Below are 11,823 nucleotides of genomic sequence, written 5' to 3'. Positions count from 1 at the left end.
CGGGCGCCCCGGCGGGCTCGGGGCAGTGGGGCTGCCGCCAGGCTCGCCTGCACCGCCCCACCCGGGTCACAGGGTCGCACACACGGTGGCCTCCCCGCCATGCGCACCCGGAAAGACGAACGCAGCAGGGCCCAGCTACGCGGAAAATTAACGTAGCGCCTCGACAGCGTGTGTTTACAGGAGGCGGCCCAGGGAAACACAGGCCAGCAACTCCGGCAAGACGCAGAGCACTCCCCGTCACAACTGCAGGGCGCTGCGGCACCGAGGCCCTCTCATGTGTGGCAAAACTCGCCCTGCGAGTGCTGGTGTTACTGTAAATTCGGTCTCAAAAGAACGCTCTGACTTAGTTTGACGCTTTAGCAGGCGGGCACTTTTACTGCAGCGCTGGATGCACGGGGGATCATTCCACCTGACGTGCATGCTGAAAGACAAGGGCACTCATTATATACAATAAAAGACATTGATATTCATGTAATTTTCGAGAAGTACACGCCTATTTCCGGAGAATCCAATGCATACGTCAATACATTGCGCAAGTGTACTAAAATCTGGGGAAGGGTCTCTGAGGGGCTTCCACAGGTGCCTGCTGGTTCATCTGCCCTGTCTGGGATGTGCCCATCGCACCTGCAAAAATTATGTCCTTGGGTGCATTCCTGTCTGAGGCCCCTTAGAGCAGTCGGCACCAACTGCTTGCAGGCATCACAGGGACAGGCATGCTTTGCTTCCTGGCCTGCCCGCTCCTTCACTCTCGGCGCAGTCAACTGCCCTTGCTAACGTGTGGCCTGGGTAAGTGATGGAAATGCACAGAGCAAAATATGCTTCCATGCCATACTATGTGAAGAAAAAAACCTTCCATAAAAAAGGATCATTTTCTTTCTCAGTTAAGGCAGGATTTATTAGATGTAAATAGCAACAGAGAATGAAGGAGAATAAGGCAAAGCCATGTATTATTTAGCAGAACAAGGCTAACATTTCTTTAAAATAAATATTATTCCATTGCTGTACTACTGTTACTTAGTTTTAGAAGTCAGTAACCGACACTGGCAAGCCAGGCTTTTCTGAACGCAAGATAAATTTAATGATAGTATTTTATAATGCACTGAAGTGACACACAGATTATGGTCTGTAAGTCTGCAGTGCAAAATCTGCAGATAGTTTATGAAACCACTTTAAAAATAAGGACTTTGCAGCCTTTGTGTGGCTACACTAGTGATGCACAAAGATACCTGTGTGTTGGCAGTGGGTGTTTAGTTGTAGGACTGTCACCGTGACCAAGAAAAAGCTGCATTTCCCAGGGCCGGTTCTGGTCAGGACTCAGCAGAGGCAGAGCCAAGGGCAGGAAGGGACAGTAGCTCTACCAGTGCTGCTTTTAGACTCTGCTGTGTCTTTCTCGTATTGTATTCTTGTATTTCTTTTCTGTGCCCTGCAGCTAGCTGAGTTCAGGGTCCTGCTGTAGCACACTGCCTAGTCAGACTGCCCTGTTCAGGAACTGATCGGTACCATCTTCAAGCAGTTTATATCGGGTCTGTCTGTACGGTGAAAATGTGAAGTCTGACCCAGGCTCTGAACTGTCCCCATTTTCAGATTTAGTTTATTCACAGGCAAGTCATTTTACTTGTTCCTAATCCAACACCGCTTAGAATTTTAAATAGTTCTTTATCCTTGCTGATTGTTGGCACCTTCTCCATGTATGTATATGAATGCAAATGGATACATGCTTACACAATGTCATACATAAATATATGTATGCATATATTTATAAAGTGGAGTCACATTCCTTCCTAGACAAAAGAAGTCATGCTGTTGCCAGCTCTTCAGGCATGACTCATTTTTGGTTTCCTTTATCATCCTTGGCTTTCCCTGTACTTTTAAACACAGAATACCAAAACTGCAGATAATACTCCACAGTTTGCTCTTTATTTCTGAAGTTTTTGCAGCTGTTAAAAACCGGCTGATTTCTGAAGTTTTGAACAAAATACAAATAATGGTCAGGTGCACCAAAACTGCCAGGGGGATTCCATGAACCAAGGAAGAAAAGGGGAAAAAATTATAATGGAAGATACGTCTCACAGATCAGTTTCACTAGTCTTCAGATTTCAAGCACTGGTGTATTTTGAGGCCTGTTTTGAAAGTTAATAGCTTCACAAGTACTGTGCCGGGATAGATGCCTGTAACTATTTAATTTGCAAGTACAAATCTTGGGCATACAACTCATTTGCTTATTTTCCAGTCTATATATTGCAGGCAAGTTTTATCTGTGTTTCTCTCTTTTTTTCCCTGCAAGTTTTTTCATCATTCAAGAAGAAAAATATAATTATCAGTGTTTTTATTAGATGGTTCTAGTGAAATGGTACTTAGCTGCATGCTTTCTGTATGTAAGAAATCTAAATAGTTTTGATAACAGGAAAAAATCAGCTCACAATAAACAAAAATGTGACACCCTAAATTTAATGTTTGTGAAAAACTGGGAATGTCGACCAATACTTTAAATGTCTGATAAAATAGGTTTAAAATTAAGGCACTGTTTTTACTTGGAAGCATGGCTGAATCAGTAGAACTTGAGCTTAAAAGACAGTGAAGACACTTTTAAGGCTAGTGAAATAATATTAGTGCTTAATCAATATAAGATCAAGTAACTAGCTGGATTACTTCCACAAAATGACATTTGGAAGACGAGAAAACATACAGAATTTGGGGTCAGTGCTATGAGAAACAAGTTGTATGCTAGCTATGGAAGAGTTATCAAGCCTGGGATAAGCCACAAGTTTCAAGTATGGTAATGGTTACTTCATTATGTTTTAATGCCAAGGTGAAGATTTCGCATGGCATCTTACTTTCTTCATTATGTGATTAGGGTGGTTCTGAATTAATGTGGATTAAATGAAACACTTTTCAAAGAAAAGTATCAGAACCAGGAAAAAAGTCATCGTGTTAGATACTTTATGAAAAAAAAAATGGACTGAAAATATTAAGTGTGACATGCCATTTTATTTGACAGTAAATTCTTCCTCTTAACAAATGGCTAACATCTCTATACACAAAAAAGCTGTGTAAAAGTAGGTACTCTTGTGAGGAGAAATGAATTAGAATTGCTGGGTTCTGTAAAGAAGTTCAAGCTCAAATTTTAAAATTCTGAAGAGAACATCAAGCCTCCATAAATTTTGTTCCTGTCAGATTTTCTCTCTGGGTTAAAGCTGTCTGATACTATAAATTACTGTTGATTGCTCATTGTGTATAGTAACACTATGCATCTTTTTGAAAGAGTAGTTTTAAGGACTAGGGTTTACTGAAGTGGAGTTAAGTCTTTCCAATATAAGTAGACAAATCTGACTCATGGGGGTAACTTGTTTTTTCTTCTTCCCTGCATCCTCAGGATGACAGTCTTTTGTGTGATGAAACTTTTATGTCAAGCAACCAGAAATGAAAATAGATACGCAAAAAGATTCTTCAGTACTCTTCTGACAGAAACAGCACAGAAAAGGACCTTTGCTCCATTCTGGAGGGTAGTACCTGACCCTGGAAAGTCAGCTGTGTTGGGACTTACTCAGCTATTTTGTACAGATGAAACATCTCACAAGGAACCTAAAAGGAAAGCAGTATTTGGAAGTGTTGGGCGAAGAATTCCCTATCGGATTTTGCACGTAATCAACCAGGATGGAGAGAGCTTAGGAAACATGCATCGAGCAGAGGCACTCAAACTTATGGATCAACATAACCTGAAACTAGTTCTCCTGCGTGAGAATGCAGAACCTCCTGTATACAGACTAATGACTGGGCAGCAGATTCATGAAGAACAGCTTAAACGGGCAGAGAAGAAAAAAGCAAATCCAAAACCAGGTATGTAGGCTGTTGACACTACAACACTGAGTACTTTGAAAAATCTGTATTAAAAGTGGTTTCAGGAGATTAAATCCTCTTACTTGTATTTGTGTAAATCCAAAGCAACGCCAGTGCAGTCCACGCTATTAAGGATTTGCGGTGGTAAAAATAAAAGTTTGGATTAGTCTAGTCTTCCACAGAGAAGCCTTCTTTTGCTTTCTCAGGATTTACTATTTTGGCATCTGCTGGATTTCTTTTAAAATCTATTTTTGTTTAAGTGAATGTAACTAGACTGGTTCCATGAGACTCACTGAATTTGTTTTTCAGTAAGGCTAAAGTGACAGACAGCTTCTACAAACTGAGCACCAGATAACATAATTATGTCACCAGTCATGAAACATTCTCTTCTTAGCTTGCTGCTAGAAAGGCAAAGTCTGGAGCCCTTTCTTACACAGAATAAGGGAACAGCTTTTTCAGTATTGAACACTTTTCAGCATTTTTTTTGTTAAGTCAGCCTGCTCCAACAGTTTAACTGAGTTTAACAAAGGGATTTTAGAAAAGGCATCTGACCTTGTATCCTTTTTTCTTATCCTCAGGCTAATGAAGGTATCTGTGTTTTGGGTAGAGTTCTGATTTTAGGAGAGCACTATTGTGGTAGTTTTTTTCTGTTCAAGACACTACAAAAAGATTATTCAAGTTTTAACTAGAGACTCTTTAAGGATGAAGAGACTACAGATGGTTCAAATGTATTACAAAGCATAATACTTCTAGCTGAATATTGTATTTCACCATTCAAGGAAATGGTCTTGAGATGAAGAGCTAACTTCAAAGCTTTTACATTCAGCCATACTATGTGCAGAATGCAGGAATTCGCACGCTAAGTCTTTAGTTCCAGATCCAGTGCTTACCTATGTATCTTTATTAGACCTACATTGTGGGTGGAATGAGCAAAACTGTAATTAAAATACTTTAAGCCTTCTGATCCTGTGGAGATGTCCCTGTATGCCTCAAACATGCACTCAGTCTTCCATGATGGTAGTGAGTCTGAGATACCAAGTAGCCACCTTTTAAAAGGAGAGTGGTGCTTGCTAAGACAATGAGATTGGGATGCTCTGTGTATGAGAAGGCAGCATGGGGGAAGGGAGTTAAGCAGACAAAGCACCATAAGCTGTTAAAGAGGGCAACTAATACAGGTTCATCAGATGTTAAACCAACACAGTTCTAGTTCTGTTTTAAACAGGAACGGTTCAGAAGGAGTTATCCTTTTCTTCAGCTATTGCCAAGAATGACTTAGAGACCAAGACTAAACAAATAACACAATGGATTGAAAAGAAATACCATGTTAAAGTTACCATCCGACAAGCAAAAGATAGCAATACGGACATGGTAAGTCAACTCCTGAAAATTGGGCTGATTTCATTATAGGTGTACTTGTGTTAACTTCCCCTATTCAGTTCTGCCATGTTTTTTAAATGACACTCAAATGAGAGGCTAAAATAAGTAAAGGTCTAGGTCCCATGAAAGTAATGGTTGCTTCACCTTAAGATGCATCTGTTCAAACACTGTGGTTCTAAAAAAGTAGTCCCATAGAGACAATTCAAATACCATGCTTTCTTAAGAATGCATTTATAATACTGGCTTTGACAGCAGAGTCTAAGCAGTTCCTATTCCTTTGCAGTACCACCTTATTAAGTGGGGTGGTGAAAATTTCCCTTCTATGATGCCTTAAGCCAGCTCACTCATGGTAAAAGTTTAACAGTAAGGTTAAAAAAAAAATCTGCTGTATTTAAGATAGATATTTCCATAACCTAACTCTTCTCCTGAAGATGCATTTGTGCAACTGTGGCTAAGGCCACTGCTGTGTGAAAAACTACTGGAATGCTGTTCCAAGACTGGCAAAGTAAACATCTATAAAGATGTTAGGGAAGCTGATGGCAACTTCCTCACTAGTGTAATTGCAGGGCCTCGGGACTTGTCTTCATTGTCAGTTGCACAAATGGCTTTTCTATAAAGATTCCATGTAAGTTGTTTTTTTTCTCCTTTTAATGGGTGTAGCAAATTAGGTTTCCTTGATTCTCTCTACCATATTTCTGGGAAAAAAAGTAGTGATACCACTTCATCCAAAAGGAAGAAAACTTTTTATCAGAAAATTCACAGGGAAAGGGTGACAAGAGGAAGAACTGGATATGGGAGGGAAGAGAACATTTCATGATACAGTCGATTTGGGTTATCCTTAAATTTAAAACGTTAATTATAAGCTTCAGAGTTCAGCTTGTTATATATATTGTATCACTCAGCTCAATACTACCACGTTCTACTAACCCTACAACAATACTGCCCCTTAAGAGGAAAGCCCCATAATATGCCCAAATCTAGTGGAAGAGGAGGGTGGGGAGGAGTCACGTGCGGTCCACTTTCACAGACACCTTTAAACAGCAAGCAGGGTAAGTCAGGAATTGGCTCAATCCCTTTGGTAATTTTCCTAAACCTGCTCATAAGTAAAGAACAAATGGTTAGGACAGGACAAGCTGAACTGCTCAAACCAGGACTAGCAACTAGCTCGTTAATAGCTAAACAGCAAGCAGGAGATAGTGTCACTACAGAACAGCCTGAAATATTTTTCTATCTGTGTTTGTACATCTAGTCCTATTTTTCTCTTCCATTTTAGTTCACACTTTTTGATCAGATTTTGGAGATTGTGTCTGAGAAAGCCACTTATGTTTCCAAGCCAAAAATTACTAGAGAAGGAGTGAGTACCTGTATTTTGAGACACATGTCTGACAAAGAGTTGAAAGCATACCAGAATATGGAAAAACAGAAAAACAGTGCAGTAGAAGATGAAAATAGAAGATCTGAAGTCAAATGAGTTGCATCCATGACTTTATGAAGAGGTGTAAACAGTATTAAATTATTATTAAAAAAAAATAAAGCTATTGTTGAGCTTTGTATTGGTCATTCCATGAAGAATGTTGTCTCCGTTAACTTCCACTACAGAGTCAGAATTTGGTATTCCATTTTCCGTGGGCTTATCCATTGCCTTGCTTTCTGTCACAACCACATCCTTTCCTGGCTGCATTTTAGGAGGAATGTAGCCGCTCAGACGAGAGGCTAAGCTCCTCTTAGGACGAGAACGCTTTGCCTGGCAGAAATAAATCCAGAATTAGCAACTTAACGTATCTACAGAGTGAAGACTACTAGTGTGGTGCGGAAAGAAGAAATCAGTGAATAGGCCAGCACTTCATTATTTAAAGGAGCTTCAAAAGTGAAGAATCTCCCAAATTAAGTATATAGCTGGCCTGTTTTCTTGCTTGAAGTCACATTGTAAAACACGTAATGTTTACCCTCCTCTGAAGTGACACAATATGATTTAGAGGACTTTTCAAGAGTGTAACTTACCTTCAAGTTCAGCTTCCTCTTCTCAGGGTCATGTACGACTGTGTGCCTTGCTAGGCTCTGCTACAGTTACAAAGAGCAGTGGGGAAAAAAATTTTAAAAAAGAGTTAGGGAGTTCAGTTTATCATTTCAGATTATGTGATTCAGATGAGGACAGTGTAAAAGTACATACCTTCATTGCAAACGCTTTTCCACAGCCTGGGTAATCACAAGAGAATAGTTTTTTCTCCTCATGAAAAGAGAGGATATGGCTTTGAAGGTTAAATACAGTTGTGTAAGTTCTCCCACATCCTTCTCTCGGGCATCGGCAGACTTCCCTCTCCACAGCATGTGTTTTTTGATGCTGCTTGAGGTAATCTTTCCGTTTAAAAGTTTTGTAACACTCACTGCAAACTATTGGCTCTGAGGAGGATAGAGACAGGTACAGGCAGAGTATAAATGAACAGCTTCTTACAGAAGCTCAGAATCAAACCCTAGCAGTCCTCTAGAACAATGCTAAAATCCACATGAGATGCAAGGAACTCGGAGACTGGAAGAGAATAATGCAGTATGAATTTTCCAGATCTGAAACTCTACATTATATAATATCTCTCGTTAACTGCCTCACAAAGCAAAGTCGGTACACTGAGTAGCATTTTCACCAGTTAAAGGTTAGCTAGAATGACAACCACTTTACAGATAAGTGTTAATAAACAAGTTTGTCTAGACATAATGACAACTTGAAGAGGAGTCCCTGCTGAACACATTTCAAATCAGCAGTTTGTTTCCTATTTGTGTCAAAAGTTAAGTTCTCTTTATTAAAGCCTTTGGAGTTTACCTGGATGACTTTCTTTCTTATGTTTCTGAAGCTCTGTCCAAGTTTTGCCAGTATATGAGCAGTTTTCTTTCTTGCATGCATAGCCTGTTGGACAGGACAGATGTTTACAAGCACAAGGCAAACAGTGATGTTTTACAAGGGGGAGCTCCAATTTTCGTGTTAGAAAATTAAAATGCCAGTATTCCTCCTCTCTTCCCATACTGCATGGTGATGGGACAAGAAGCAACAAACACGAATTAGAACATGAGAAAATCCTGGCATATTGGAGGAAGAAAGCTTCTATCACTGACACAAGTTGTCCAGAGAGGCTGTGGAATCCTGACGCCTGGAAACATTCAGAACTTGACTGGACACAGTCCTCAGCAATCTGGTCTGACTGACCCTGCCTTGAGAGGGGAGTTGGACCACACGACCTCCAGAGGTCTGTTCCAACCTATGGATTTTATTAAACTCTTTCTCATTGCTTCAGTAAAGCTACTTCCTCACCAGCCATACACTTTCACTCAGATGAAAAGAACTGCAAAACTATATATTATTCCTATGTAAGTATTTGTATTACACATTAAAAAAAAAAAAAGATCTTGACCATACAGTAATATTTCAGAGTCAAAAGAGACTACTGTTCTGTCAAGCAGTCAGGACGGTTTTTAAGCAAACTACAGAAAGTCAACACTATTTATATCCCAGGACTGGGAAGGTCAAACAACTTTAAGTCCCTGTCTTAAGAAAGAAACGGGTATGAATCACAGATTTTTGGATACTCTTCCTAGTCCCATGGTGTTTTGGTTTTTTTTTTATCTAGCACTGGAAAGCAGGTTAGCTGTCAATAATAAAGAATGAATAGGAGTGTAGCAGGCTTAGCTCAAACATACATGACCACCTCCTAACAATTCCACTTAAATACCTTTCACGTAGGTACATTAATATGCAAGCCTACCTAGTTTTGCCAAGGCTCCATAAGAAATTTGTGACAGAACTGGCAACTGATCCTAACCTCTGGAGGTCTAGGCCAGTGCCTTGACTGTCAGCCCATCTCCACAAGATGGATTATTGACAAGGAAGCACATTGGGAGAAGAAATGACTGAAGGAATCCTGAGCTCTCTTCAGCGGGCCACAAGTACATTGTAATGGAACACTGCAATGCTTTGCAACTGTAACCCATTTGACTGTTCACAAGGAGTGTTCTTTCTGTCTGTCTGGATCACTAGGCCCAGAATACTTTCATGTCTGTCATACATCCCTGTGTACTCTCTGTACTGGAAGAAGTTTTTCCTTTACTAAAACATAATTGAAGCAAGAAGAAAAACTGTATTACCTTCATGTATCTTCTCATGACGTTTCAGTCGGCTTGGAGTAGAAAAGTACTTTCCACATCCTTCGTTATTACATCTGGGTATAAAATACATTGACTTAACAAAAAATATGCAGATGCAGTGAAATAAATTAAGTCAAGAACAATTAAAGTGGACAAAATAATCCAAGTTTCCCCTTGCCTAGAGATCTGTTCTGTCCATCCCTCCCCACCTTGTAAAATTTCATAATATGTTTCTAACAGAGGACTCTGATTCCCTCAAGAGTTACAACTATAGTTTCCACATTTCCACATATACAGCAAAAATAGATTTCCACATATACAGCAAGTTAAGTTTTAGCTAAAGAATCAAGCCTCATAACATTGCTACACAGTAGGCTCTTCAAACATAAGAGAGAGAAAGTGGAGGGTTTAAGTGGCTTGTACCAATCTAGCAGTCAGAGCACTGACTATTTTTGTGCCTGTCACCCCGCCATACTAGTGCACTTAAGTGAAGTGGAACACTCCTGTTAAGTGCGTTCCACCTGTAAAAAATACAAGACTAAACTTTGCTTTCATCAGATCTATACTGATGTGTCATATTGGAGTTGCAATGCACAGCTTCTTGGACTGGTGTCCAAGCCTCTCGCCTTTTTCAAGCTACCACTCACCTCAACGTTAGCCAAGTCCCTGTTTTTTACAGGTAAACAGAGTTAGCTGCATTTTTTGTTACCATGCAACCTCTTATGCTTGTACTTCAGACTGTGTGAACTAAACACTGGGAAGGGGTTGTTTATTTTTCCTGTGAACCTGTAATAAACCCTAAGAAAATGACTGGAATGCTGAAGTTACAGAGCACCAAGACTGTTGCTCAAAACAGACTACTGTGAGCAAAGGACTAGTACAAGAAATGTATTTGCAGCCATCACTACAAATTCATTCCAGTTTTTAAATGCCACATCAATTAAAAGGTTAAGAAAAAGCACTTGTTTTCATCTACAGTGTTTAAATGAAATTGTTCATTATTAAAATTATCCACCTACTTGAAGGGAGGTTCATTGGTGTGGTGACACTGATGAACTTTAAGTTGTTGATGTTTCCTGAATGACTCGTTACAGCCTTCAAAGTTGCACTATTTAAGAAATTAAGTTATCATCAGAAGCCAAATAATGACAACACAGTCCACACGTGTTTGCTGAAATCCCAATCACAGTATTTGAACTCGTACAAGTACCACATCATAACAAGTTGAAGTATTCACTAGACACACAAGGAGCTTGTTTAGCCTCCACTTTACAGTACCAAAGATAATTTACTCACCACATATTGCTTTTGCCGATATTGATGCTTGCGCTCAGTATGCTTCTTTAAGTTTGATTTTGTTCCAAATTTCTGATTGCATCCATCAGCTGTGCACCTACAAATGAACAGCATTTTCTCATTATCACTCTCAGTGGTTTGTTTCCTAGGCAGATACACAAATCATTGGACAAGAGGAATACATGAAGAATAACCGAAACTCACAACCCAAATATAAAAATTTGATTTAAGGACATAAAAAGCCAGAGGCTAAGTTACAATCAAAAGCCAAAAGAAAACATATCTGAATAAGTTTTTAATAAAGCACGTAGGAACTCCTAGCTCCTAGTCCATGATATTAAGGCATTAGTAATAGGAGATAACCACCCTTCCCCTTTAATTCTGTGTTCTAGAGAGATCTGCTCATTCCTTTAAACATCTACTGTGGATCACTGCCAGATGGGTTTTAGGCTAAAGGAGATTTCCCCACGTCTCACGCTGTCTGCACGCTGTTATGTCAGTACTGGGGACACCAAAGCTAGGCAGGCATGCCCTGTATGACCCACACATCAGTTTTAACTCACTTTCATTTCTATAAGGACAAGTGTAATCCATTTTAAGAAGTAAAAAACTTGGCCTTACTCGAACGGCTTTTCCCCCGTGTGCGTAAGAAGGTGTCGAGCGCGGTGGAAATCTCTCGTGAAACGTTTACCGCAGCCTTCGTAATCGCAAACATACGGTCTCTGGAAGAGAGAGGGTTGTTCAGCGACGATAAGCCACACCTCAGGGGGCTCGGCAGCTTCCCGGAGGCTGCCTTCAGCAGGAGGCCCCGGCGGCGGCTACTTCAGACATAACCCGCGCAGCCCCCCCCGGTGTTCTGGCTGCCCACGAGGTGAAGCAGGCTGCCCGATCCCCCCGAGAGGGACAACGCCGGCAGGAGCAGGGCCAGGGGCAGCCCTGGCCCCGGGGCGCGCAGGGCACCACCCGCCTGCTGGGCCCCTTCACCTCCGTCACACCCCTCCCTCTCCCCCACTCGCCTGCTGACGGGCAGACGCAAGCGGGAACCCCTCGGGGGCAGCCGCTCCCTCGGGCCGCCAGCGCCGCCCGGCCCCGCTCACCTCGCCCGTGTGCCGGCAGAGGTGCGCGTCCAGCCGCCAGGCCTTGGCGAAGGTGGCGTCGCAGTCGGGGAAGGAGCAGATGAAC

The 11,823-nt window shown here is 41.1% G+C and overlaps 2 protein-coding genes across 2 annotated transcripts in view; one reads left to right on the top strand and one right to left on the bottom strand.

Annotated features, from left to right (window-relative positions):
- Positions 1–211: 211 nt before the first annotated feature.
- On the top strand, positions 212–6,698 carry MTIF3 (mitochondrial translational initiation factor 3). The gene is given in 4 exon segments (XM_026848732.1): positions 212–3,837; positions 5,060–5,205; positions 6,488–6,664; positions 6,666–6,698. Coding segments are annotated over 4 exon segments (819 nt in total). The 5' UTR covers positions 212–3,374.
- The window catches only part of GTF3A (general transcription factor IIIA), a 5,362-nt gene continuing 221 nt past the window's right edge, over positions 6,683–11,823 (bottom strand). The window contains exons 2-10 of the mRNA XM_026860046.1: positions 11,658–11,821; positions 11,263–11,363; positions 10,642–10,738; positions 10,365–10,453; positions 9,346–9,419; positions 8,030–8,113; positions 7,385–7,614; positions 7,216–7,275; positions 6,683–6,958 (exon numbers count right to left, since the gene is read on the bottom strand). Of these exons, the coding sequence (XP_026715847.1) occupies positions 6,734–6,958; positions 7,216–7,275; positions 7,385–7,614; positions 8,030–8,113; positions 9,346–9,419; positions 10,365–10,453; positions 10,642–10,738; positions 11,263–11,363; positions 11,658–11,821 (1,124 nt within the window). The 3' untranslated portion in view covers positions 6,683–6,733. The remainder of the gene's footprint in view (positions 6,959–7,215; positions 7,276–7,384; positions 7,615–8,029; positions 8,114–9,345; positions 9,420–10,364; positions 10,454–10,641; positions 10,739–11,262; positions 11,364–11,657; positions 11,822–11,823) is intronic.

This window comes from Athene cunicularia (assembly GCF_003259725.1).
Source record: "Athene cunicularia isolate RWA chromosome 1 unlocalized genomic scaffold, athCun1 chr1_part1, whole genome shotgun sequence".
NCBI classification, from domain to species: domain Eukaryota; kingdom Metazoa; phylum Chordata; class Aves; order Strigiformes; family Strigidae; genus Athene; species Athene cunicularia.
The sequence above is the reverse complement of the archived record's forward strand: the minus strand, read 5'-3'. Positions and strand labels throughout refer to the sequence as shown.